General features: G+C 53.9%; 9 protein-coding genes across 9 annotated transcripts in view; 5 read left to right on the top strand and 4 right to left on the bottom strand.

Moving 5' to 3' along the window:
* GUITHDRAFT_68651 (hypothetical protein) overlaps positions 1–393 on the top strand; it is a gene marked incomplete at both ends in the record, with an annotated part of 6,834 nt that extends 6,441 nt beyond the window's left edge. Inside the window, 3 exons of the mRNA XM_005835441.1 lie at positions 127–174; positions 228–278; positions 328–393. Coding sequence (XP_005835498.1) covers positions 127–174; positions 228–278; positions 328–393 — 165 coding nt within the window. The remainder of the gene's footprint in view (positions 1–126; positions 175–227; positions 279–327) is intronic.
* Positions 394–6,699: 6,306 nt separating this feature from the next.
* GUITHDRAFT_105662 (hypothetical protein) lies at positions 6,700–7,549 on the top strand (the record flags this gene model as incomplete). Its single annotated transcript, XM_005835440.1, has 5 exons — positions 6,700–6,848; positions 6,899–6,976; positions 7,292–7,346; positions 7,410–7,444; positions 7,504–7,549. The coding sequence occupies 5 exons, from the start codon at positions 6,700–6,702 to the stop codon at positions 7,547–7,549; spliced, it is 363 nt and encodes a 120-aa protein (XP_005835497.1).
* An 851-nt stretch (positions 7,550–8,400) lies between these two features.
* GUITHDRAFT_136638 (hypothetical protein) lies at positions 8,401–10,320 on the top strand (the record flags this gene model as incomplete). Its single annotated transcript, XM_005835439.1, has 5 exons — positions 8,401–8,900; positions 9,129–9,233; positions 9,284–9,802; positions 9,858–9,948; positions 10,012–10,320. The coding sequence occupies 5 exons, from the start codon at positions 8,401–8,403 to the stop codon at positions 10,318–10,320; spliced, it is 1,524 nt and encodes a 507-aa protein (XP_005835496.1).
* Positions 10,321–10,423: 103 nt separating this feature from the next.
* Positions 10,424–12,037, bottom strand: GUITHDRAFT_151766 (hypothetical protein). Its single transcript, XM_005835438.1, has 7 exons — positions 11,835–12,037; positions 11,688–11,792; positions 11,593–11,637; positions 11,291–11,543; positions 11,023–11,243; positions 10,883–10,973; positions 10,424–10,834 (listed from the first exon to the last, which is right to left on the bottom strand). Exons 1-7 carry the CDS (start codon positions 12,026–12,028, stop codon positions 10,514–10,516), a joined length of 1,230 nt encoding a protein of 409 aa, XP_005835495.1. The 5' UTR covers positions 12,029–12,037; the 3' UTR covers positions 10,424–10,513.
* A 774-nt stretch (positions 12,038–12,811) lies between these two features.
* GUITHDRAFT_136636 (20S proteasome subunit alpha type 7) lies at positions 12,812–14,314 on the top strand (the record flags this gene model as incomplete). Its single annotated transcript, XM_005835437.1, has 4 exons — positions 12,812–12,871; positions 13,502–13,556; positions 13,620–13,672; positions 13,724–14,314. The coding sequence occupies 4 exons, from the start codon at positions 12,812–12,814 to the stop codon at positions 14,312–14,314; spliced, it is 759 nt and encodes a 252-aa protein (XP_005835494.1).
* A 205-nt stretch (positions 14,315–14,519) lies between these two features.
* On the bottom strand, positions 14,520–15,935 carry GUITHDRAFT_162385 (hypothetical protein; the record flags this gene model as incomplete). Its single annotated transcript, XM_005835436.1, has 7 exons — positions 15,850–15,935; positions 15,557–15,792; positions 15,447–15,506; positions 15,278–15,399; positions 15,164–15,218; positions 14,700–15,002; positions 14,520–14,651 (listed from the first exon to the last, which is right to left on the bottom strand). The coding sequence occupies exons 1-7, from the start codon at positions 15,863–15,865 to the stop codon at positions 14,520–14,522; spliced, it is 924 nt and encodes a 307-aa protein (XP_005835493.1). The 5' UTR covers positions 15,866–15,935.
* Positions 15,936–16,593: 658 nt separating this feature from the next.
* GUITHDRAFT_105658 (hypothetical protein) lies at positions 16,594–18,207 on the bottom strand (the record flags this gene model as incomplete). The annotated part of the gene is made up of 10 exons (XM_005835435.1): positions 16,594–16,719; positions 16,768–16,799; positions 16,847–16,941; positions 17,119–17,214; positions 17,265–17,323; positions 17,370–17,442; positions 17,493–17,700; positions 17,744–17,864; positions 18,005–18,101; positions 18,152–18,207. 10 exons carry the CDS (start codon positions 18,205–18,207, stop codon positions 16,594–16,596), a joined length of 963 nt encoding a protein of 320 aa, XP_005835492.1.
* A 2,175-nt stretch (positions 18,208–20,382) lies between these two features.
* GUITHDRAFT_105657 (hypothetical protein) lies at positions 20,383–22,736 on the top strand (the record flags this gene model as incomplete). The annotated part of the gene is made up of 4 exons (XM_005835434.1): positions 20,383–21,933; positions 22,005–22,098; positions 22,401–22,442; positions 22,606–22,736. 4 exons carry the CDS (start codon positions 20,383–20,385, stop codon positions 22,734–22,736), a joined length of 1,818 nt encoding a protein of 605 aa, XP_005835491.1.
* A 77-nt stretch (positions 22,737–22,813) lies between these two features.
* On the bottom strand, positions 22,814–25,237 carry GUITHDRAFT_105656 (hypothetical protein; the record flags this gene model as incomplete). Its single annotated transcript, XM_005835433.1, has 13 exons — positions 22,814–22,831; positions 23,002–23,093; positions 23,451–23,535; positions 23,652–23,713; positions 23,879–23,895; positions 23,943–24,010; positions 24,185–24,270; positions 24,329–24,402; positions 24,631–24,675; positions 24,730–24,786; positions 24,860–24,908; positions 25,047–25,073; positions 25,123–25,237. 13 exons carry the CDS (start codon positions 25,235–25,237, stop codon positions 22,814–22,816), a joined length of 795 nt encoding a protein of 264 aa, XP_005835490.1.
* Between the last annotated feature and the right edge of the window lie 381 nt (positions 25,238–25,618).

Raw genomic sequence — 25,618 nt, 5'->3', positions numbered from 1 at the left:
CCTCCTACCTCCTCCCTCCTTCCTTCTTCCGTCCCCGCCCGCCCGCCCGGCCCCGCCCGTCCTCCCTCCCTCCCTCCCCACCGTTCCCCCCTCCCCCCCCTCTTCCTCCTCCTCACGTCTTCACAGGGTGGAGGGTCGATCACAGCTGCTCTCTTCCTCAAGGAGTTTGTCAAGGTGACAAGCCTCCGACTCCAGCTGCCCGTCAGCTGACCTGTGATCCCCTGCAGGAGGCCAAGTGGTCCCACCTTGACATCGCAGGCCCCGTCTGGAATGACAAGGTAGCGCATCCCAAGCTGAAGCCGAACTCGATCTCAGCTCTGGTGGCAGGCGGGAGGAGCGACGGGCTATGGCGTGAAGGGTCTCACCGAGTGGGTCGTCTCCAAGGGCAAGTGAGGAGAGGAGAGGAATGGAGCCGCTTCCTTGACGCAGGAGCGAAGAGGAGGCAGCTGGTATCTCGACTCTTAATGAACCACCGAGAAATTCTCAAGAGCGTTCTCCTTCTCTGTCTCCTCGCCCCTCATTCTTCTCCCCTCCTCTTCCTCCCCCCTCTTCCTTCTCCTCCCGCTCCTCGACCTCCTCCCGTTCACCTCCTCCCTCTCCTCGTGCTCCTGCTCTCTCCCTCCTCCTGTTGCCCTGAAAGTTCATCCGCCTCTCCACCTTGAGTCTTTCACATGATCGCTGCCTGACGGACCAGCGTGACGCTTCTGTCCAATTTCTCAGCTGTCAGCATAAACCCGCGGGACTTGACTAATTTCTCTTTACCTGACCGTCATGTCCATCGGCCTTCTCACCTGCCCATCAATCGTCACGTACCGCCGCATGCGTATCACCTGCCTCCTCCTTCACCCCTACTCGCTCCTCCTCCTCGTCTTCGACCTCGTGCTCGTCCTCCTCTAACTCATCTCCCTCCTCCTGCTCCTGCTCCTGCTCCTGCTCCTGCTCCTGCTCCTGCTCCTGCTCCTGCTCCTGCTCCTGCTCCTGCTCCTGCTCCTTCTCTTCTAGTCCTACAGTGAGCATGATCGGTGACCCCACGACGTCGCAGCCCCGTAGGCGGTCCAGGATCTGCCGGTACTACTTCGTCAGGGGTGTTGACATGTGAGGCTCCAGCTCAAGGGCCAGCTGGGGTGTCAGTAGCTGCTTTAAGGTGAAAAATAATACGTTGTCATCGTCGACTCGCTCTCCATCCACCTCCTCGATGAGATCCCCGATCTGAAGCGCCCTCGACTGAGCTGCCGCTCCCAGCGGCGTCATGCCCATGATCTCCGTCCCGTCCAGCGCAAGCCCTGTTACAGTGTCCGAGTCAGCTCCTCTTCTCCTCTCCTCTCTTCTCCTCTCCTCTCCTCTCCTCTCCTCTCCTCTCCTCTCCTCTCCTCTCCTCTCCTCTCCTCTCCTCTCCTCTCCTCTCCTCCCACTCCTCCTCCTCCACCCCCGGCCCTCCTCCCCCCCCCCCCCGCCCATCTCCTTCTCTCTCTCCCTCTCCCTCTCTCTCCATCGTCTCGCGTCTCGCGTCTCGGAGTCCATCGCTGTCGGAAGCCGTTCCGTTACATCGGACATGAATTTATGACAGCTACGGTTACACGGAGACAATGTAAATCATTACTGATGATCGTTGAACTGCGCGGGAATGCTGGCAGGGGAAGGCTCGAAACAGGTCAGGCTCAGTCTGAGTGCCAAGATCCGTGCTGTGCAACAACAGCTGGAGCTCGAACTGCCTACCAATGTGTCGTACATTGTACATTGTCATTGTTGAACATGGATTTCGTTGCTTCGGGATTAACCCCCCTGAACAATTGTCATTGATCCAGAGTTTTGAACGACTCTATACCCTCATCTTCGATGCCCCGATCTCTTCATTGTCATCATCTCCACTTCCTCACACAGAGATTGTCCCTTCACATCCGTTGCTTCCTCACAGTGCGGACAGTTCTTTGCCTGAAGATGACAGTTCAAGCCACAACTCCGAAACCATACCAATGGGGGGCGAGCCCTCCTGCTTCTGGACTAGTGGAGACGAATGTACCTCCTCATCTAATTCAGAATCTGACAACAAGGAAACTCCATCTGACTATGTCATGACGTTGCGTGGAATGCAATTCTCCAAACGACGTGAATGTACAAGATTCCTTAAACATGTCAACCTGAAGGATTACAACAAGCCAATCAAGAATACACCTTGCCAAAATGTTTAGGGCATGACAGGGTATGTCATGCGCTGCTCCTGTTCTACATGCCCGTGAGCATCATTATTGTCGCTTTCATGAGGTTTTATATCTCATTGCATTCTCTCAGGTATACAGTTATCGTAAAAAGGGGCAAGCAAGACAAAAAGGATAAGTTTACCATCAATATGGAGGATAGTACCTTATACCATAGCACACTGCGCTCTTCTGTGGGAAGTTATCTATTGATTCCAAACCTTTCCGTAATATTACAGCCGAGGGCTCCAGGAGGGACATTGGAGGCAGTGTTCATCGACGGATGACAGCCGAAGACATTTAGAAGATGTTCAAAAAACGCACTAGCATCATAACATTTATATTGCTCGCCTTGAAGTTGAAAATGGTTCATGGGATGACTATGTGGCTTCTTTCAATATCTTACCCCAGTGGACCACCAAGTATTGTGAGTCTAATCCAAACAGGTATGCATCATTCATGCCACCTCCACTATTAGGCAAGCATCAAGGTGTTTTCATGGGAGCCTTTTTTGCCAACGGATCCATTTTACATTTGATCAAACAGTGCGGATTGCGTATACTCGGTCAAGTAAGATGAGTGGATATTGTTTATCGCTGTATTCACGTTTCGGGTAGGATTATTGCCACTTCTCCAGTCGCTTCTTCTCGAGCAAGGCCATGATGATATAGGGTTATCTCCCCACTGGCAAGGTCTTGCCCATCGAAGCAGGTGAACATTTCAGTCCACGTACGTCATGTTGACTCCCTGTCATCCATCAGCTGTTGACATTGGGTGAAGCATCCGATAACAAACTTCTCCATCTCGATAAACTGAATTCTTGGTTAGACTTCAAAGATAAGGTGTAGACCATGCTCGTTCTGGCAAAGAAACGGTAAACCTTGTTGTCACGCGTTCGCCGCCTATTTGCAATTACAGATGGACGACAGCAAGAAAGAGACAAAAGTCCTGAAGGACCTCTACCAAGACTGTAGTTAGCTGATACCTGGATCGCTGCCACCGCTGATAGTGAATGCTTCAAAGTGGGTATCATTCCCCTGATTCATGAATTCAGCCCTGCAGATGATGATGAATTCCGTGAGTAAAGGGACTGATAGTACTCTCTGGCAGCGCTAGTACTCACTGTCAGTGACTCCGGGCCAGGCTCTATCGATTCCGATAATGTTGAGCGACTTTCAGCATCTCCGCATGAATCAACTACAAAATACAATCACGCTGGTAATGCTTTCTCCGATTATCATGCGCTTCTGAACTTCGGAAGTTCAGTTGGGTTAGTTAGCTCGTCCTCAGCTGAGGGTGAGCTTGCGTAGGCGACTGTGGTGAGCAGAAAACGATTCCGTAAGCTCGCAGGTCCTTTTCCAAGTTACATTCGTATTGGAGGCACCGCCATTTTGAAGTTTGCTCACACTTTTATTTATGCAGAGAACCAAAACATCCTTAAAAGAGATTGATCTGATCGTCCTCCTCCCAATCGACTAAACTCGAGATCCGTCCTGGCCCAGTAAGACTGAAATCTTCAGAGTTGCAGCTCCTCCCCTATGGCAGATACGATAGTTGCCTTTTGCAGGATAAGGCGGGTAGAGGCGGCGAGTGCGGCGAGCTGCTTGGAGCGAGGGACGGTTGGAGGGAGAGGGGCGAGGGGCGGGATGGAGGTGCAGGAGCAGTTAGGGCGGATAGGGTCACGGAGGTACACAGAAGGAGGAGAAGGAGGAAGCTGCATGGAGGGGATGTAGGTGGACTCTGGGATAGTTTTATCCCAGGCTTTGGGAAGCGAGGAAGGGACAGTTGGATTCAGCGCCAAGGGGATGAGGGCATGGGGAACTTATAAGCGGGAATGGATGGAAGAGGCAAGCACAAGGACGAAGGAGGCAGATTGTAGTGTGTGCAGAGGAAGATAAAGGGTGTGCGCAGGGAAAAGGGGTGGAAGGGAGGGTGGGCGGGCAGTGGTTCGTTAAAACCATTAGCCCACGTGATCGGAGCTCTGGGATGCCAGTCAATCGCTTTTTACTACAGGGAACAAACGGTGGTGTTTGGAAAAGACGTGCTTTCGATACACGCTCCCCCCCAAACTGAATCGATTGCGACTGCAGTCCCGACAGAGTCCTGGTGGGATGCGCCAGTGGACACACCATGCTATGTTTACTCAAAGTTAAGTTAAAATCAGTACGAGGAGATACCTTCACTTAGATCGTCCCATCATTTGTTTGCACCGATCACTTGTTTGCCGCTTCAAGGTTTACACTCACTGCCATCGTCATCACCTCGAACAAAAACTGAAAGGGGCAGGAGCCACCGCGAGCCGCTGATCAGAACAATCCCTCAGGCAGGGGCACTCCATTCACGTAGATTCAGCTGTTGTTCCAAGCGGAGTTTGCAAGTGCACCTTTCTGACGAGAGGACAATACAATACTGAGGGCAGTTACTCATGAGATGTCCGCATTGCGACGATCCTGCCTGTCTGCTTGCTGCAGCCTTTGATGTAACCCCTTTCCTCTCCTGACACCCTGACTCTTGACTTTGCTTCTGACTTGCGGCCAACAAAACTAATCGCAACCCTCCTACTCTGTTCTCTCTTTGCATGAGACTGGAAGGTCCAGCTTGAGCATGTTGATGGGTACAATCAGCGCTTGTCGCCCACGCCCTATGAAGTTTTGTCGTTGTCCCATCCTTTACCTTGAAAGTGCTGGAAAACATGTGCCATAAGCATTCATTTATTCGCACTTATACTATACAACAGCTACATGCATCTAATATTATTCCAGCATGCATCATCATACTCTTACACTCAACCTGGTGTAGCTTCTCGTACATTGCCACCCTGACTCTTCACATGATCTCTTCCTCGTCACTGATTGTGGTCCGGAACTTCAGAGTTGCAGCTCCTCCCCTATGGCAGATACGATAGTTGCCTTCTGGAGGATGAGGCGGGTAGAGGTGGCGAGTGCGGCGAGCTGCTTGGAGCGAGGGACGGTGGGAGGAGAAATGGGGAGGGAGAGGGGAGAATGGGTGCAAGAGAAGGGACGAGATGGAGGACGAGAGGGAGCAGGGGAAACTTTCATCTGTACTGTCAGAGCCTGCTTCCCGAGGAATTCGCATCACGCTCCCTTTAACTTGAAGGGGGGCGGGAACAGTGGTCACGAGGTACTCCGACTGTTTCAAGTATTTTATAAAAGATATACGTGGTCACATGTAAGACGGTCTATTTAAAACGACTTCTTAACTTTTTCACTTAACTTTGAGTAAAGGAGACTTCACTTGACTAGTGTACTCCAGGGCCCACGCCGGCCCTGCCGGACTCCGGGAGTAACTTGACTAGTCATGATACTCCAGCCGGGCACGCCGGCCCTGGGGGGGGGGGTAGTAGGACTTTGACAGTGTCGGACTCGGAGTAAAAGGTCGAATACTACATCATCGGCGGTGTCGGGGGCAGCAGGCTGCCGGGCCGCCGATCGTCATCGGGCCCGGGCCGCGCCGCCGCCGAGTTTTCGCCGGCGCCGCCGGGGCGGCGACGCGGCCGCGCGGAGTTGGCACAGACTCCCGGCCTGTCCGCCCGGCGCCGCGGGCCGCCGGACTAGGGATCGGACGGCCGGGTACCGTCCACGGTCCGATCGGCGACCGTACAGAGTCACGTCAGTGACGTTAAGTTCACTGTCAAGTCACGGCAGTGATCCGATGATCGGACTGACTCCGAGTAACGGTGGTCGACGTTCACTGACGCCGCTGCCCGGGGCCGGTACGGTCACGTCACCGTTCCGAACGGTTCGGCAGGGCGACCGGGCCCGTTCTGGCACCCCCGGGGGCCCGGGCCCCCGTCGGACCGGGGCGCCCCGCCGCCCGAGCCGAGCCAACCGTGCTGGCAGAGTCTGAGCAGGTTCTGAGGCGCATTTGTAGCATTCGACGGAGAGAAGCATGGTGAAGAAACGAGGTCGGTAGAGGCCGGGGAGGAAGAAACTTGGGAAAGCCAAGGAAACTGAGATCAAGTGAATGTTCCAGCAAGCAAGAACATAAGCAAGGCGGACCGAGATGAAGAGGATTTTGAGGATCAGGAGCAGAGGGCAGGACTATCGGGAAAGCAGGTCGATTGCAAGGTTGGTAGGGAATTCCGGTAGGATAAGTTGCAAGTTTGATGGGGAGAGAACAAAGGGCCTTCGCTACACCCTGATTGTTCCGTTGGCATTTTCTTGCTGTCTGACATGCTGTGCCGCCTCCTCCTCACTCCCCCTTTTCCTCTTGTTTCTCTGACCAAATCAGGCAAAATGTATCCCCTCCCCTTTCATGAGGATAGTGTAGTTTTCGAGAGTATTCAAATGACATGCAGAGGTAAGCCAAGTAGACAGAGACATGGCAGAAATGCCGGTTCAGACAGAGGGCGGGTGCAGTCAGCTCGGAATTTAGTGAAAATTCGCACATTGACACTGCAACAGATTCTTCGGCCTCGTTCCTGGACAAAGAGATAAAAGGTGATATGGACAACACAGCAAGCAGCAATAGTACAAGGGAAGGGATGAGCAAAGGTATCAAGAAAGGAGTCAAGGGCAGCAAGAAGATAACATCGTCGAGGTCTGGCAATCTGCAGCAGCCTACTTTAACCCTAACGTGCTTGTCTTGTTCACGTGTCATAGATCGTCTGGAGTGCAAGAAAGCGAAATGGAGGTCTGTTCGACGCACATTCAAAAGGCAATTTTTCGTTGACTTCTGCATAGAACAAAGCGATGTCTTCGTGGGAGAGAGCAGAACAAAGATTCTTGGAACAAGCAATTCAAGCGAGCATGCGAGAAGCGGTAAAGCACAGTTATGAAAGTCTCTCAGACTCATACATTCGATCTGTGGAAGTCTGGTGTGATTTGATGTCCAGGAAAGCAATGAACCTTCATTTCCCGCTAAGATACGAGTGATCTTCGCATCTCGATATGAGAACGACAATAAGGCAAGCTCTTGCTTGAGCACTGCAGCGAGTCGCTGATATGGATCATTGTCTGCAACGACAGGTTTACTTTGAATATAACAATAAATACAGGTAATGCAGGTTCTATTGCGAGAACTCGAAATCTGATTTAAATTGATCCCTTGCTTCTTGGCGCCATGATCATTGTCAGCGACATGGAGATCCAGATTGAAGAAGGTACAACAGCAGAAGAGGCGATAAACATGGTAAGGAGCAAGTCCTGTGACAAGGCTTTTTGGCTTGTACTCAAGGACTGATTGCTTGAGCAGATCAGACAATCCGCTCAACTCAAGAAGAAATTGAGGTGAAACGTGCCTCGCTTCTGTAAACCTGTAACGTGCATGCCCCGTTGGATGAACGCAGACTTAGAATAGCATGCCAGGAAAGATTTCTGCCTCCCATGGCGTAAGTTTCCTTCCCGTTTTCATGCTTCAAGTGTCGAATGCCTGACACCTTGGTGCCTTCAGCATTCTCTCTCTTGATGGAGTGCGGAAGGGGTCGGTCATCTTTTGCATAATGGAGTCCAAAGTAAACCAATTCTGATACCGTCGCAGCCTAATGATCGGCCCATGATACCGTACCGTTTTGTGTACGATAGACCCGGGGGACTGGCACAGTCATCGGATGTGCTCAGTACTACGGTACTATTGATCAACCGTGTACTACTACCTGATTGTCCTCGTACTGATCTTTAACTACCGTCACAGTAGTACGGTCCGAAGTTCATGATTCCGTGATTACTGCCCGTCTAACTTGAATAACTGAGACTCTGCCAGACGGGCGGCAGCCGGGCCGGGCCGGGCGCCGGCCCGGCTCACTGCGGCGGCTCGGGGGAGACTCCAGTGACTACTCAGTCATTATTGACCTTGATCGTACCACCACCCACCCCTCAATCTCTCTCTCAGACTACCCCCTTCTCTCCGCTATCGCTTTCATTGCTCCATGACCCCACCCACCTTTTCTAGATAAACAAGAAGTGCCGTCACTCTTGGAGGGGCTGCCACCCCTGTTCGGATGCGTAATCAACCCCCCCCTTACTACCCTTATGCATGACACCTCCCCTTGGAGGTTGGATGCAGCCAGAGGGTGGGGTGGATATTATGTCGCTCATCAAGCACGGGGTGAAAGAAGAGTTGATTTAAGGATATTGGAGGGGTGTATATTAGGGATGAGGGGTACACAGTTGCTGTGGGTCAATACCAGTAGGGGTGGGGGTCTGTGAGTCGAAGGGACGCCGGGATCGAACGGCTCTTCGACGGCATGGCAGCGACGCTGGAGCAGCTGCCGCTTATGGCGCGCGGATCGACACGACAGACTTCGTACAGAATCCTGCCAGCAGCAGCAGCCATCTTGGCTTCTTCCCTTGCAGTCCTTCTGGTGTACACGGCAGTCAGGTCTCCACCCTCAGGTGTGGGAATCTCGTTAGCACAGGCTCAGGCCATGCAGGCGCAGGGAGGACAGGCGCCAACCCTCTACTACGTTCCCGTCAACGCTATCCCGGCAGGATCGAGGTTTGTAGGAGGTGCTCAGTCTCGTGTTGCCAAGGCCGTTCAGCAGCAGCCTGTTGTCTACTACTACATGCCGCAGCAGATGCTTGCAGGGGACAATGCCACTAGTGGCAACAGCACTGCTGCTGCTGCACCCAGCTTCGTATGCACAGTGCAGAACATCATGGCTCTGCATGCTGAGGCTCAGCCGAAGTGGGACAAGTGCAAGAGTAACCCCAACTACGTTGTTCCGAACAAGGATGCCAAGCGAAGGTAATTTCATCTGGTTAGCCGTGCTCGACTTAGGGTCTTCGCTTAATCTTTGCTCGTGTTGTTTTTGTTTTTGCTGGGATTGTTTTGAGTTCAATTATATGTTTGAACTTCTTGCCATGTAATCTTTCTTGCAACTTGTGCTGTGATCAGGATGGTCTCAGTTGTAGATCGATATCCTGAGGTTTTTATGGTCTATTCGATGGATAAGAATATTGACTAGAGTCGCAGATTGTTGGAGTGGGTGTGGGAGCCCAAGGAAGGAGAGCAGAAGACTGTCAAGCCTCAACATCGCCCTAGCTACTACAGAATGCACCTGGAGGAGGGAGCGCGAAGGTGAGTGATGGGAGAGAAGACTCCTGCAACAACTGCTCATGCTCAAGTAGGATGTACCACAAGGTCATTGCTATGAGGGCCAAGACTCAGACTAGAGCTGCTGCTTTGCACCGCTCCTTCCCTTCTCTTGCGGCCGACAATGCCACCAGCGCAAATGCTACCGCGGCACCTAGCGGACCATCTCTCTCTGAGTGCGAGATCCAGGCTGTCGGCGAGGCCTGTGCCAAGATCTCTTCCTGTGCCAACCCTGTGTGCAGCAGCTACTACAACGAGCCTGAGATCGAGGCTCTTTGCGGTATGTGCGGCATGGCTGCTGCAGGCTGGGGTTGCTTTGCTCAGGATTCTGTCGTGTCCATGGCCGACGGCAGCGCGAGGCTGCTGAAGGAGGTGGCTGTGGGAGATGCTGTCCAGTCGGTTTCATCTGAGGGCAAGATCGTGTCGTCCCGTGTCATCTTTGTCCACGATCACAAGGAAGTTTCCGCAACCGTCCGCATCTCTCACGGTCATGACACCATGGAGCTCACCACCGAGCACATGGTTCCGATGCACTCCGAGGCCTGCGGTGACAGGTGAGCAGTTGTTGCCTTGGAGGCTTGTGTGCACTGACTTGCTCTCTCTCTCAAGGTACTGTGATGCTGCCGAGCTCATTGCTGCAAAGAATGTCAAGGTTGGGGACAAGATCTACGTTGCCAAGGAGCGTGCATCCCACGTTGTGGTATGTTCTACATGTACATCGACACATGTCTTGCAACCTGACTTTGGTCATCAGTCCGTTCAGGCAGTGTCGAGAGGAATCTCACTAGTTCGCTACGTTCTCACCGAGAACGACAGCATCGTTGTCAACGGGGTTGTGGCTTCTGTCTACTCAACGGCCGCCAAGACCCTTGAGACTCTTCCATTCCGCCTTGTCGACAAGATGGTCAAGGGCGTGCTGCAGTGGGACCCAGTCGCTACCTCCCTCAGGATCATCTTGGAATCTCCTGCTTTGAGAAACTTCGAGTTTGCCCTCAACGCCGTTGCTAACTTGCCCTCTATGGCTGCCCCCAAGAGCAACCCTCTCGTTCACGTCAGCCACCTCTCTCAGTAAATCCTTCAGGCAAGTCTCTCAGCTTTGTTAGCCCCTCAGAGTAGGAACGAGGATGACTCAGCACATCTGTATTAAACTTCGTGTCTGATCAACTTCGAAGACTCCGTCATCTATCCAAGTTTATTGCCACACGATTGAAACTTGTCCGCGTTTGCCATACATGTCGTCATGGCAATAATAGGCAGAAGAACATCTACAAGGACTTAAAAGGAGTAGCGGCCAATAGAGCGTTGCTGTTGGCGTTGCGAGGAACAGCCAAAGTAGAGAGAGAGTTCACAATAGTTTCGAAGCCTTGAAGGATTGGCGACTCAAGAATAGTTTCCAAGGTTGCTGCGACAGCTTTGCTCTGAAGCACTCCTGGGAGGAATCGGTCGAGCAGATGGAACGGCAGCGTCTCAAACTTCTCCGCAGCCGTGGAAAAAACGCTGGCCAAAATTCCATCCACTACGATCCTGTCGTTCTCCGTGAGCAGGTACCTCACTTTGGCAGCTGACTTGGAGACAGCAGAGACAATCTGCAAAAAAGTTCGTCATGGAATGAAGAACAATGCTGTAATTCATGCCTTAGCCTGGAATCCTTCACCAGAGTGCACGTAGATCCTGTCTCCAGCTTGGATTGAGCTGGCAGGAACATTCTTGGCAAGATGGCAGAAACTGTCTCAAGTGTCAGTGAAGAAATCTGCAAGTTCAACCAGTCGTCCACCTGTCTCCACACTTGTCCGAATACTTGGGGATCAAGTGAGTAGGCGTGAGGCGAAGAGTCCTGTCTTCATAGGAGATGCTGATGACAGACGAGACATCCTTGTGGTCATGCTTGAAGATGACTCGAGAGTGCTGGGGAGCTCCAGAGGCATCAGCAGAGAGAACCATGTCTCCGATCTGAATCTCATTGATCGCGACACTTCCCTTGCCCTCTACAGAAACCTGGTGGCGTACAATCAGTTTGCAACCCTCCTGGACTTCAACGTCACCTTGGAGTCTTCAGCGAAGCAACCAAACCAAGCTTGACTTCCCATGCTGCACATTCCACAGAGCTGCTCGATCTCAGGTTCGTTGTAATAGCTGAAGCACACAGGATCTTTGCACGCGGCCAACTTCTCGCAAGCTCCCGAGAGTGCATTCTTCTCGCAAGATGACATACTTGCAGAGCCTGCGTTAGCAGAGCCCTGCGAAGCAGAGGAGTTGCTTGAGTTGCCAGCCAAGCTTGAGAACAAACTAATGTAGCTGGTAATAGCATTTCAACAACCTTAAAACAAGTGTTCACCATGAGTACCTGCCAAGTTCTGATGAGGTATCGGATTGCTTTGCGGCATGTCGCCTACAGAAAAACATCAGTCTTGCTCCTTCAACGCACAATCGGCTCGATACCTGCTCCTATCGGCCTTGATTGCAAGTCTGTAGTGATCTGGAGAGTACCTCGGTTTGGCTGTCATTCTCTCGCCTGCCTTTGGTTCCCAGACCCACTCCAACAACCTGCACGCAGGTCACCTGCCAACCCTGCCAGGCATCGCCCACCTTCTCTTCGCGCCCTTGTTTGGCTCCTCGTAGTTGGGATTAGACTTGCAGGCGTCCCACTTGGGCTGCACTGCCGCGTGCAGGGCCTTAATGTTCGCGACGGAGCAGACGAAATCATTTGAGCCGCCGCTGGCGCTGCTTGAGTTCTGACCTCCGGCAGAGGAGTTTCCGCCTGCTGCGCTGCCATTGAGCATGCTGAGCCCATGCGAAGACTGAGGTAGGTAGTAGTACACGAGCTGTTGCTGCTTCTTCCATGGCCTGGAGGTCTTGACAGGAACATAGTACAACGTGGGGGGATTTTCCTGCAGCCTCTCGTCGGGCTGACTTTCTGCGTTGAAGGCTGTCAAAGACACCGCAAGGAGCAGGAGCGCAGCACACGCTGCAAGAGCAGCCGGAACAAATGCCATGACACCAGGGCGGCGGGCGGCATTGCGCGAAGGAAGCAGCGGCTGCCTCGCCTGCATGGTGGATGAGGAGGCGCGTCCGAAGAGTCACTATTGAAAGACATCTACCGGTAGGTACTCCCAAGCTCTACCCCCGGCCCCCACCCCTCCCTCCTAGAAGCAGGAGGGCCTGCCGCTACTGCACCCCCCGGCCCAGGACTACTGAGACGCCGGTACCGTACTGTACCGGGTGACCGTCGGACGGTCCGTCAGATCGGACCGTGGCAACGATCGGACTGACCACTGAGCCGGCGGCACCCCATTCAACCCCAATAATGTTTGGGGGTTGAATGGGGTGGGTGGTCCGTCATGGGCAGCGCCGGGCCGCCGCCCGGGCGCGGCCGGGGGATGTGACCCGGTCTGACGGACTCACCGTCCACCGGCCCGGCCCCCCGGGCGCGGCCGGCCCGCACTCAGTGACCGTGCTGAGGAGGCAGGCTCCAGGCAGGCTCGGCTGCAGGCTCGGTGTCTCAGTCAACGCAGGGGTTGACGTGGGGATGAGGGCCTCGTGAGAGGACACGGTGTCCTCCCGCCATGTCGAGCCGCTATGATCGCGCGATTACGGTGTTCTCACCCGATGGACACTTGTTCCAGGTACATTCGATCAGCGTGCAGTGCACTGACAGAGATTCAGAGAGACTGTGAAGTGACAGAGTTGAGAGATGATGAAGTAACATAGGGAGAGGAGAGGGAAGAAAAAGGAAGCGATAGCTGGAAGAGAGGAATAGTGATGCATGGAAGGTTACCGTTGAGGTTGCTTGTATGATCAAAATTGATGAAAGGATCAAGTATGCCATAAGTTGGAGGTTGGATTTTATGGTTGTGGTTGGCCGTATCCATTCTACATGAGGAGGACAATGCCTGTTCTTTCTTGTTCGCTGTGTCTCCATAAAATCTTCTTGGCTGAATCGTACACAAGAAGAATCCCCGATTGATTTGGTTTCGCGTGATCAGCAATAATCATTGCTTGCCATCCTGATTCTCAAACTTCACTGCTTGCTATCCTGATTCTCAAACTTCACCTCATTACACATGGAATTTTAGCTCAGTGCGGGTGGTATTCCAGTGTTTTCTGAGGATAGTTCAGTGTTTTTCACAAGTGCTCATGGCGTGCAACTTAATTTTCTTGTTCGGGTCTCGTTATAAGAGTTCAATATCATCATCAAGAAAATCATCATTTCTTTTAACAAGATGCTGCTGAACCGACGTGACTGAATCGTTCAGGTTGAATATGCGCTCGAGGCTGTGCGACGAGGCACGACTGCCGTGGCAGTCAAGGGTGAGTCGATGATTGTCTGTTATCTTGATGGGTGATGCGCAGTTGTCTGACAATGTTTCACAGGGGATAACATTATTGTAGTTGGGGTGGAGAAGAAATCCACCGCGAAGCTTCAGGTGGGTTGGGTTTATCTGCTATGAATTGTCATGATTCGGCAAAACCTGCAGGAACCTCGTACTGTAAGAAAGATCCATGTATTGGACGACCATGTCTGCTTGGCTTTCGCGGGACTCACTGCCGATGCAAGAGTTCTGGTGAACCGCACAAGGGTGGAGTGCCAGAGCTTCAAGCTCACCATGGAAGATCCGGTCTCAGTGGCGTACATCACTCGTTATCTAGCGGGAATTCAGCAGAAGTACACGCAGAGCGGAGGTATGCGTCCTTTTGGGATCTCAACTCTTATTTGTGGATACGATCGAAATGGCCTCTCACTCTACCAAACTGAACCGTCTGGGACCTTCTACGCTTGGAAAGCGAATGCCATTGGCAAGAATTCTAAAACTGTGCGCGAATACCTGGAAAAGAATTATACGGATGAGCTCGCCGCATCGGACGAGGAGTGCAAGAAGCTGGCGGTGAAGGCGCTGTTGGAGGTGGTTGAGAGCGGGGGAAGGAATATTGAGATCGCGACCATGAGGATGAACGAGCCTCTCAAGATCTGGAGCGATGAAGAGGTGGATGCTTTTGTGTCGAGCATCGAGGCTGAGAAGGCCGCTCAAGCCGCCACGAGCGGAGGAGCTCCCGCTGCCTCCTCATAAATTCTCTTCGACTCATTCATTGAATCGGTTCATTACACTTCTCTTCGCAAGTGAATGTTCCTATGGTCCTTGTAGAGCATGCCATCTGAAGAATAAACGAACTTATTGGAAACGCACCGCACCATCACAAAGCATTATCCATAATTAGTCTCCATAATTATTATCATCATCTTCATCCCCAACATCATCATCCCCATGATCAGTATTATTCTCTCACCAACGCAACCTTCCTCCCTCCTTCGCATTCGCAGTATCCAGACACCCCGGCCATGAGGGCGCGACGGCAATGCTTGTCATTCTGCGGCTCTCTGGGGCCATCGGGTACACAACTTCCAGTCTGATCTTGCCGTCAACACACTCCTCCCTTTTCCTCTTCCTCCTCCACCTGCCGCCATGCCACGCAGCCCGGCACCTTGACACATACTTCATCGCAGCGGAAGGGCTGGTGCCGGCAGCGGACTTTCATCCTATGGTCGCCTTCCCCGCACTCGCAGTATCCTGACATGCCGCTGGGGATCTGCCGGGGAGGAGGAGGATGAGACTCGTGCATGGCCCCCGCCATCGTCGTCACCTCGTGGTCGCACGGCTTGTCTTTGTGAGGCTCGCGCCCTCCCTCCGGGTCACACCCTGACGTCTGTCGGAAGGCAACGCAACCAGACACTGGCTGGACGTCTCGAGGCTTCATCTCCTGCCGGCTGTTCTCAGAGGAGAGGAGAGGAGAGGAGAGGAGAGGAGAGGAGAGGAGAGGAGAGGAGAGAGAGGAGAGGGCTAAGAGAAAAGAGAGGAGGAGAGAGGTGGAGAGAGGAGGAGAGAGTGGAGAGGAGGAGAGAGGAGGGAGCAGGGAGTGACTTTTTCAAGGTTGGAGGCATCTATAATCCATTCCTCCAGCGCAAAGAGATCAACACTGACGTCCCCCGGTCAGCCCGGGCATGAAGGAGGAGGGACCCTGTTTGCCCTCTTTACCTGCCCCTGTAGAAGAACCCGTGGGGCGAGCCTGCAGGGAACCTCTGGATCGAAGGGATGTCGACCACGTTGCGGTCCTTGCACGATATTCCTCCCACTCCGCTGCAATCGACCTGGAGGACCTGCAGCAGCTTTCAGAGCTGGTGGAGGGCAGCAAGGCAACAGCCACGTCGACGCGCGGGATGGGAGCGAAGCGCTCCCAGACTTGCTTCCAGACGGGGAGGAGGGTCTGAGGAGGCGTATGAGAGAGGTGAGAGATGGTGGCAGGGGAGGCGGAACCTTAGCGAGCGGGTTGGAAGGGACGTAGAAGAGGACGTAGAGGTCCATCTGAGTGTAGTTGGAGGAGAGGAGGAGGTGGTCTAACTCGATCCCGCTGACTTCCAGCTGCATGTGAAACACGTGGTCTCTTCCTCTGTATGGATCCTGCCATTGCGACTTGAGGGCCGGGCCGACGTATACACTCAAGGCGGGGGAGAGGAGGAGGAGGAGGAGGAGGAACCTAAGGCATGCTCCTGCTGGAGAGGTGGAGGCGTCAGAAGTGAGGGAAGGTTGACCTTGGGGTTGTATTGTACCTGTAGACAAGTTCATCGCTCTTTCTTCACTTCATCCTCTCCTTCTATCAAGATCGCTCTTGACAACGTAAACTGACGCTCCTCCTGCAAGCTCAAGTTACTACCAGTCACAAGTCACAGCTCAGGTGCTGCTGCACGTGTTGCTGCTATGAGTTCGCATGTTCATGGATCGTGAGACATGCAACAGAGGCTACAAGCCGCGCGGTCGGGAGGGGAGGGGAGGGCGAGGGCGGGGCTGGGGAGGCAGTTGGGATGGAAAAGGACCGAATGTATTGTTGGGAGGGAAGAGGGTAGCGGGAGTGGAATCGGGGAGGAAGAGGCGATGGAGGGATGCAGAGAGAATGTGGAAGGAGAGCGAGAGAGGGGAAGGAAGCGAGACCAAGATACAGTGCGAGGGGCTTGGGTAGCATGGGGGAGGGGGGGGGGGTCAGAACAGGGCAAGGATGAAGGTTGGCAATAATAAATTCTTTGACAGAACAATAGATGGAGGAGGAAGCGATGGAGGTAAGAAGGGATCGTGAGGGGGGGGGGGGCTGGATGGAGAGGGAAGCAAGGAGAGGAGACAGATGGAGAAGGGAAGGAATGTGCTACTGTCAGCGAGGAGGTGGGAAAAACGTTTCTTTACATCTTTTTCAGTTTATTACAAGAGGACACAACGAGTCACTCTCTATAGAGCGTTAAGAACCTTAATGAGACATTACTAACTAGATCCAAACATCCTCACGGCCATGGGGTTAAGTCTGATTACAAGAATTCTAGCACCTTCCACCTCTTCACATCCAGGCAGCTCGTTCGCTGCCAGTACTCATAATCGGTTTGGCACGCGTAGAAGACACAAAATTGAGCCATCGCAGTCAAGATGTGCATGATCTGTAGATGTTCGTCACTAGGCTCCCTGCCCAACGATGCATCAACTACCTGGTGCGAGTTCAGCCAAGTGTCGAACATGCCTGGAACATCTCGAGTCAGATCTCTCTTCCTCTTGTTCCGCGCCAACCTGGGAAGATCGATTCCGGAGCACGCATGGCATTGATCATTCCTCCGGCGATTCCGAGAAATTCTGTCGCGAGGTAGAGCAAAGTCGCTTCCTTGCTGCTCATTGCTCCATCAGGACCAAAGAAGAGAGTAGAACAGGAGGAGGAATGAGAAACACGAGGTTAAGGACAGAAAGGGGAACACCAGTCCGAGGTGAGGGGGAAATGAGAAGCAGGAGCATAATTGAAGTGGGGCAGGAGCAGGAGCAGGAGCAGGAGCAGGAGATGACCGCACCTTGCATAGCCCAAGGTCATTCGGAAAATCAAACTGATCCCTCGAGCGAGGGACTGAATGCCGAAGGGGAGGAGCCTTTCCTTGACCGTTCTCGCTCTGCATGACGTGTCACTACCGTCTGCCCCCATCGGCAGCTCCTGAGTGACCTCAGCGCAAGCCCGAGGCAGAGGACGGTGATGGAGAAGTAAACCACGAACATGAAGAGCTGAAGTTGCGTCAGAACATGGAGAACACTGTTGGTCGGCAGGGACCTTCACGCTGGGATCGCAGTAGAAGCTCCAGTAGATCGAGACAACTTCAGGCCATACCATCACGTTGAAAACACTGAGACCCTGGCCGTCAGCATGTGGAGAGCCAGCCGAGGAGAGGGGCACCTGAGGTAGTCGATGAACAGCAAGGTGGAATACGTCTTTTCACCCGACGAGAGAGGCATGAAGGTGTGATAGATGGAGCTGCAGGTGAGGCAGAGGACGCAAGGGACGGTCGCCGCCAGGTAAAAGAGAGGGGCATGCTGCCAAGGACCGTGGAGAACGAGGTGGCTGACAAAGAAAGCGATTGGCAGCATGTGGGTCCAGATGTTCCCTGGAGAGTGTCAGCCCTTTGATATGGACGAGTGCCGATTTACCTGTCTCGTTGTGGATCTGAAAGACGGACAGGATGCACTGCATCGGAGTCAACTTGTGCCTGTAGCCATGGAGGATGTATTTGTTGAACGCCAAGTGCGGGTCGACCTCCTTGGCTGCAACCTGCGATGGGAGCACGAGAAGGTGACATGGAGGGATGGCCAAACTTTCTACAGAAACAACAACAACTTCATATCTTCTTTCGTGCTCTGATGACAACAAACAAGCGATTCTTCCTCACGGGTTTTCTCCACTTTGCTTACCAGCAGGAGTTGATAGTCGAAGCGCTGAGTGCTCTTGCCATTTGCTTCGTCCGTGCGTTTGCTCCTGCCCTTAACACTTTCAACGCAGCTCGTTACGCTGTGGAGGAGAACTATCATCAGCTCAGGAACAACAACCGTCGAACCCACCTTTGAGAACGCCGATGGCTTGCTTCGTCCTGTGGTTTCTTACCGAGTTGAGCCATGAGCGTCAAGGAAACCAAGAAGCTGGCGCTAGCAAACAAGAGCCGAGGACAGAGGAGCGAGATTGCAGCTTTGTTTGAAAATCAGTCGAGGTTGAAGATCAAAGGAAAATGATGGACGATTATGATCGAGATACTATAAGGCCGTCGGGATGAGAGGAAGGCAACTTCGTGATGCTTTGAGTCAAATGCCAAGAGAGATATCCAAACTGATACGGGGATCCTTCCTATCTCCACAACCTCTCTTGCATATTCAAACTAGATCGCTATCGAGATGACGAGATGGAAAGATTTTCAAAGTGATACTCTGCCAAGGGCTCTGCAATTGGACAGAAAGTTTGTCAGTGAAAGAAACTCAGCATCCGAGGGGCGATGAAGATGGTCGGAAGGTGGAGTAAAGGTGGATGAGATTAGAGGAGAGAGAGCGAGAGAGGGAGAGGGAGAGGGAGAGGGAGAGGGAGAGGGAGAGGGAGAGGGAGAGGGATAAGGATAAGGGGTAGGAAAGGGAGAGGGAGGAGGAGGAGGAGGAGGAGGAGGAGGAGGAGACGGAGAGGGAGACGGAGAGGGAGAGGGATGGGGAGAGGGAGGAGGAGGAGAACGACAAGCGGGAGTGGACGAGGAGGTTCCGGGGAATTCAACCGTGCATGGCAAGTGACTAGTACTTCAGGGATTGCAGATACACGCAATTATACGGGTAGGGTCCAAAGGTACCGGTGTAAAAGTATGTAATTTATGGGGTACTTTGGGAATGTGCTCCGGTTTGTAGGGGTGGTGAGATGGGGATGGCAGCCAGCACCCCTGCCTATGGATGGTAGTAAAAAGAACGAATAGATGTGACGGGGGTACTTGTCTTCGTGGGGTAGTAGCAGCGGTCACGGTTGTTGTCTTTCGGACCACAGGGGGTGGGTAGAACTATTCCCAAATACCGGGTACTTTCATGTCATAGTAGGGGTCACTCCAAAAGGGGCGGGGGGGGGAGGGTACAGACAACTGAGTAGCCGTTGCACTACCTACCCCATGAAACCACCCCCTGGTATGTACCACCCCCTACGCCCCGCCAATCACAGATGCGATTTTACTGTGGGTGGCGGTTACGCGATTTGTAACGACTTGTCACACGCGGCCCGGGGCCCGGGCGGCCTCACTGATCACCGTCACGGGCCGCACTGCCCGCATGGCACCGGGCCAGTGAGTCCGGGCGGCGATCGGACCGGGCGGCGCCCGGCCGGAGTACGGTCTGACCGGGCCGTCCGATCACTAGCGCGGGGGAATGCCACGACGGTCTTGCGCGAAGGTACTAGGGTACGTCCGATCCGACTGCCCTACGCCCGGCCGGTATTGGCTGACTCGGTTACTAGTTGAATGCGGGGGACTCCCGGCGGGACAGCAGTCGGCAGGACTCCTCATGAGGGTTGGTTCTCGCTGTCAGGCTTTTCTCTCAGTCTGTCAAGCCACCTCAGTGACTCCGAGGCTGGGCCGCTGGGGCAATTGAAGGTCAACTTTCCGAACTGGCATGCCTGAGCCTGAGGCCGCCCGGCCGTTAGTTGAACGGTGACTCGCGGTCGTGGTGACTCGCGGCCGTGGCCGGCGGTTGCAGCTGAGCGGCACCGCCGCCGGGCACGGTTCCGGTTGCCGGGCCCGGGCCGGCCCAGGGCCCGGCCCGGGTGAAGATGAAGGGGATGAGGGGCAGCGAGCTGGGGTGAGTCATAATGAGCTGGTACAGCACAGGGAGGCGCTTGGAGCGAGGGAGCGATGAGAGAGAGGCAGACAGACAGACAGACAGACAGACAGACAGACAGACAGACAGACAGACAGACAGACAGACAGACAGACAGACAGAGGAGGGAGGGAGGGAGGGAGAGGAGGAGAGGAGAGAGAAGGAGAGAGGAAAAGCGAAGCGATCAGGAGAGGAGGAGAGGGAAAGGGAGAGCTTAGAGCGTAGGGAAGGATAGGGCAGAAGTCATGTACAAAAATCACTTCGCGACGAATGCCTAGGGTAGAATGGAGAAGGAATTGAAAGAACTAGCGAAAGGGATACATCAAAGGTCATCAGTGGACTGTTGGATCTGAGTTGTAGAATTCTTCGCGTCATTGACGGTTTCTTCCAGGGCCATGGCAAAGAGAATCACCTTCAACTTGAGCTGATCTCTCAGTTTGCTGCACTACTAGTTGACTACCATGACCTCCCGGAGCCCTCGCCTCTCTTTCGTTCCCTTCCTCGTTTGCTTCGTTATCTTCCTCTCTTTCGCTCTGTTCCACTTCAGTGTTCTTCGTACATCCTCGCACAGGCGCGCTCATCGGAGCAGCGTCTCTCTGCTGCAGAAGCTCTACCAGAACAGCGACGAGAAGACATACAATCATGCGAGGCTGATGATGAACCAGGCGCTGCATCGAGCAAGAGACTTCGCTAAGAAAGCTGACGAGGAGAAGCTGCTTGAGGGCAACGACGACAGGCTGCATGCGAAGTTGGTCAAGATCGCTCGTGACCGGGCAGAGACGCTGGAGGAGGACGATGAGAAGGCGAGAAGGATCGAGAATGTTGCCAATCGGCTGGAGAGATCGCTGCTGGCGACATCCCAGGTGGTGAATCTGCATGAAGACAGGCTGGAGTCGCTCATGGCGGAGGAGAGGAGGGCGAAGAAGAAAGCGAGGAGCGAGCAGGACGGGGCGAATGAATTGTCAGCGTCCCTGAGCGTGATGAAGGGGTCGGTGAAGAAGCTGGAACAGCACGTGGAAAAGCTGAAGAGAAACCTCAAGGAGGACGAGGGGGCTTCGAAGAAGACAGGAGCTCTCGCTGATCTCAGCAAACTTGTGAATCGATTCTCGAGCAAGCAGGAGGAGGAGGTGAAGGAGGAGGAGAAGGCGAAGCGAGGAGCGACGAAGGCGGACAAGAGAGCAAAGGACAAGCAGGAAGAGGCCCTCAAGCTGCAGGGGCAGGTCGACAAGATCCAGAAACAGCTTGTCGAGATGGGATGCAAGAAGCCTTCGGACGGAAGCGGAGGAGCGAAGGGATCGAAGTGCAATCGAGAAAAGGAGGTGGACTTGTTGGACGAGATGAAGACGATGAAGCGGCAGATCAAAGTGCTGGAGGAGGAGGTTCTGTTCGAGAAGAAGCAACGACAGGTCATGCTGCATGCAGCGGCTCTGCAACACAAGCTCGGGGAGGTGGACAAGTACCGGAAGCTGGAGTACCAGAGCAAGCTGCATGCTGCGAAGACGCGGCTGCAGCAGCTGAGGAAAGACATCGACGTGGGGCCTGAGGAAGAGAAGGCTGCAGAGCTGAACCTGAAGCTGGCAGAGCAGGCGGAGGAGCGAGTGAAGGAGAGGCTGAAGCTCGCGAAGATGAAGATCAAGACGTATGAGGAGGAAGAGAAGAAAAGTTCCGTGTTGTCGAAAGTTCAGAGCAAAGAGATTCACAAGCTTTCTGGCCTTGAGGCGTCGCAACAGCGTGCGGTTCAGGTGGGAAGGAAGGCAGAGGAGGAGGAGCGGAGGATAGTCTCAGCTCAGTCAAGGCAAGTGCAGAATGTGCTCGAACAGGCCAGGAGAGTGAAGGAGGACGCGATAAAGCACAGCAACGTGGCCTCGAGATGGGAGAGCGCAGCTACGGCAGAGACGGAAGAAGCAAGCGCGTTTGGCAAGGAGGAAGAGGAGCTGAGTGGGGAGAAGAGCTGGGGAAGAGTAGCCGACATGTCCAGCAGACAGGCGTCAGAGCTGCGCCATGGCCTGCAGGTGTGCAGAGAAGGAGGAGGAGGGAGGAGAGGGAGGAGGAGGATGGATGGATTCTGACATCGGATTTGCAGCTCATGGACATGGAACGAGCAGTGAGAGATTATCAAAGGGACCCGCGAGCATCTAACAGGCATCGACTCGAAAGACTCGAGAAAATCCTGACAGGTCCTTCTCCTCCTCCACCACCACCACCACCACCACCACCTCCTCCTCCTCCTCCTCCTCCTCCTCCTCCTCTTCCTCATCCTCCTCCTCCTTCTCCACAGTCTCCTTGATCTACTCCTTGTTCTCCCCCTCCAGAGTTCTATGCAAAATTGCCACCTGACTTCCACCATCGCCATTCCTGCGCTGTCTTAGGCCTTGTTCTTCCCCCTCTTTCCTTGCTTTCTCCTGCTGCCTCCATCCCACCCTTCTTCTAGACCTTCACCTGCGTCTTCTTCCGCTCCCTGCGACTGATTTCTTTTCAGATCGTCTCGGGCATGCGGATGATGCGAAGCAGAATGAAGCGAGTGAGTGAGGAGGCGGATGAAGGAGAAGCATGTGATGGTAGAGGACGGGGGAGAGGAGGAGGAGAAGGGGAGAGGCGGGCAGGAGCAGGAGCAGGGAGAGGAAGTGGAGCAGGAAGATGATGGCGAGTTGAGAGGAGATGGCGTGTGACGGCTGAGACCGCAGGTATCGACATGCTCAACACGATCGAGGATGTGCTGTACGAGAGGAGGATGCAGAAGAGAAGCGACCGAAGAGGAAGAAGGGAGGAGGAGGTTGAGAGAAGGAGGAGGGGGCGGCGAGCTGGAGAGTCGTAAAGTCCGATATCCTTCTTTCTTCTATTGCAACGACTAGGAGAGGGGAGGATGTGGTAGTAGAGCAGGAGGAGAACATTTCAAATCTCCTTGCCAGTCTGCGTTCACATGTCATGGAGGAGAGGAGGGCGGGAGAGGAGAAATGAAGAAGAGGGGAGGAGGGAGGAAAAGGAGAAATAAGCGAGAGCGAGCGAGATGAACAAAAACGAGAAATAATCGTTTCTCGCTCATGGGGAAAGGAAGAGGAGTGGAGTGGGGAGCAATGGACCTGGAAGGTATCGCCAGGAATGGTCCATCCTTGTTCGACTTTGAACTTCGCCTGCTGGAGCTGCTGGTTGATCATCTCCTTCTCGTACTCGTCTGCACCCGTCGGTCAGAGCGAGGAGGAAGAGGAGAGGGAGGAGGAGATGGAGAGGTTGGAGAGGCGAGGAAGGAGGATGAGAGGGAGGAGGAGGAGGAGGGTGGGGGAATGAGAAGGAGGGGAAGGGAAAGACTGAGAAAGGCAAGGAAGGGAATGTTGTGGGTGAGGGGGAAGGGCAGGAAGGCGAAAGAAGGAGAAGAGAAGTGAGAGAAGCAGCTGAGGTAGAAGAGGAGGTGGAGGCGAGGGAGGGGTGAAGGAAGGGGAAGGGGGGTTATGGAACATGGCAGAGTTGTGATCGAGGAGCAGAAGAGGTGTAAAGGAGGAGCAGGAGCAGGACGCTGAAGGAGAAGGGATACCCTTTGCGAGCCTCTTCTGTCTTTTCTCCTCCAATCGATTCAACTTGGAAATGATCTTGGTCGCTGTGTTGAACTGTCCTTGTGTCTAGAAGGTCGTGAGGGCAAGGGAAGCAGGAGATGCAGAAGTAGAAGGAAAGAAGTACAAGGTGTGGGAGAGGAAGAGGAGGTGGTGGGGATGGGAGGGGAGGGGGAGGAATTCACCTGCTCATTGCAGACGAAGCATCGCTTGCTCTTCTTGTAGTTTGCAAGGGCACAGCTCTCACCTTGAGAGAAGATGAGCTGAGGGAATGACCAGACAAAAGAAAGGAGGAGAGGGGGAAGGAGGAGAGGGAGGAGGAGGAGAGGGAGGAGGAGGAGAGGGAGGAGGAGGAGAGGGAGGAGGAGGAGGAGTGAAGAGAAGGAAGGAGGAGGAGGAGGTCAAGTCCTACAGAAGTAGTGCATGCATCTGTGCGTTCGTCATTGTTCTGTCAACTACTTCACCTCCTCCTCTACCTCGTCTCGATCGGGTTGTTGAAGGGACCGCGGCAAATAGCGCAAGCAAACGGAAGACCATCGTTCTCCTGCCAAGAAACTTATCAGCTCTCTCCTCTTCCCCCTTCCTCCTACCTCCTCTTTCCGTTTCTCCCTCTTTTTCTTCCCACTTCCCCTCTCCTCCTTTTCAATTTTCCGCCCCCTCGCTCATCCTTCCCTCTCCCCCCACGATCCTCTCTCCAAGACAATGATAAAATTCTCACCTCCTCCTCTTCCTTCGGTTTGTCGCCCTCAAGTTCAGCCAGCGCCGCGTCCAACTTCTTCTTCTCCTGCTCCGCCTTCCAGTCTCCTGCAGAGCACAACCCAGTCATCTCCTCCTCCCTTCGCATGCTCCTCCGCTCGCTCACTCTCCAGCTCCCATCCGCTCTTGTAATCTCCTCGATCGTGCATGAACTTGCAAGAGTCGCCGAACGTACAGTACCTGTTGCAAATCAGAGGAGAAGGGAGAGCCAAGGGCGCCAAGGATGCAGGAGTAAGAGAGGGAGGGGGAAGAGAGGGAAGAGGGAAAGAGGAGGGAAAGGGGAGGGAAGAAAGAGAGGGAGGGGAAAGAATAGTAGGAGGAAGAGAGGGAGGGGAAAGAATAGTAGGAGGAAGAGAGGGAGGAGGAGGGGAGGGAAAGATAGGGAGGAGGGAGAAGGCAGGTTCTCACCCGGTCTCCTTGTAATCCTTACAGAGATCTGGCTGATAGTCGAAACTGAAAAAAACAATTATCAACTTCCCCATCTTCCTCCTGCTCCTCCTCCTCCACCGGCAGGTGAGACGGACGTTCGAAGGAGCCTTCATGGGGCCGACAGCAGTTGCCTTCCTGGGGAGAGTTGTAAGAGGAGGATGAAAGATGCAGGAGGAGGAGGAGGAGGAGGAGGAGGAGGAGGAGGGACCTGTCGAGTACATCTCGTTTGACGATGAACTTTTGATAGTTTGACGCTCCTGAGAAAGAGTAAGGAGGACGGGGAAACAGAGAGAGGGAGAGAAAGCGAGAAAGAGAAAAGAGGGAGGAGAAAGAGGTAGGAGAGGTAGGAGAGGGAGAGGAGGGACAGAGGAGGAAGGGCAGGACGAGGAGAATACCTTTGTACAACTTGCCCTCAGCATCTCCTACATGCAACTTCAGCCCTCTGACCCTCCTCTCCTCCATTCCTGTCACCATCCTCGCCAGCTGCTCCCGCGCCCTCCCTTCCCTCCTCATCCTCGTCATCAGCAGCAACAGCTCGATTATCCCTTTGTATATCGTCATGGGAGAGGAAGGGGAGGATGAACATGTTTGCACCTTCCGATAGTCGGCACGACGGTCCTCGCCGACTCGTAGAAATTCTCCTCGACTTGCTGGCGAGAGAATGTGAGAAGGAGGAGAGGGGGAGAGGGGGAGAGGAGGAGTGGGAAGGACTGGAGGAGATTGGAGGGGGAGGACAGGACAGGACAGGACAGGACAGGACAGAGAACAAACAAGGAAGCCAGAAAACCCAAGAAGGAGGTGGAGACAGAGGAAGGGGAGGGAGGGAGTAGCGAGAAGAAGAGGGCAGAACAGAATGTCGGGACCTTCTTCTTTGTGGCGGCGGTGGAAGCTGTCAGTGGACCTGTGGGGCCAGTCTGTACAGAGCAAACGTAAGACTGTAAGGAGGAGGAGGAGGAGGAGGAGGAGC

This window comes from Guillardia theta (assembly GCF_000315625.1).
Source record: "Guillardia theta CCMP2712 unplaced genomic scaffold GUITHscaffold_21, whole genome shotgun sequence".
Classification (NCBI taxonomy): Eukaryota; class Cryptophyceae; order Pyrenomonadales; family Geminigeraceae; genus Guillardia; species Guillardia theta.
The sequence above is the reverse complement of the archived record's forward strand: the minus strand, read 5'-3'. Positions and strand labels throughout refer to the sequence as shown.

Coding starts and splice junctions, on each gene's coding strand:
- GUITHDRAFT_151766 (XM_005835438.1), bottom strand. CDS start 12,028: ATGCTCAATGGCAGCGCAGCAGGCGGAAACTCCTCTGCCGGAGGTCAG. Junction 11,544..11,592: donor ACCTCATCAGAACTTGGCAG/GTACTCATGGTG, acceptor TGCTATTACCAG/CTACATTAGTTTGTTCTCAA. Junction 10,835..10,882: donor GTGAAGGATTCCAGGCTAAG/GCATGAATTACA, acceptor ACTTTTTTGCAG/ATTGTCTCTGCTGTCTCCAA.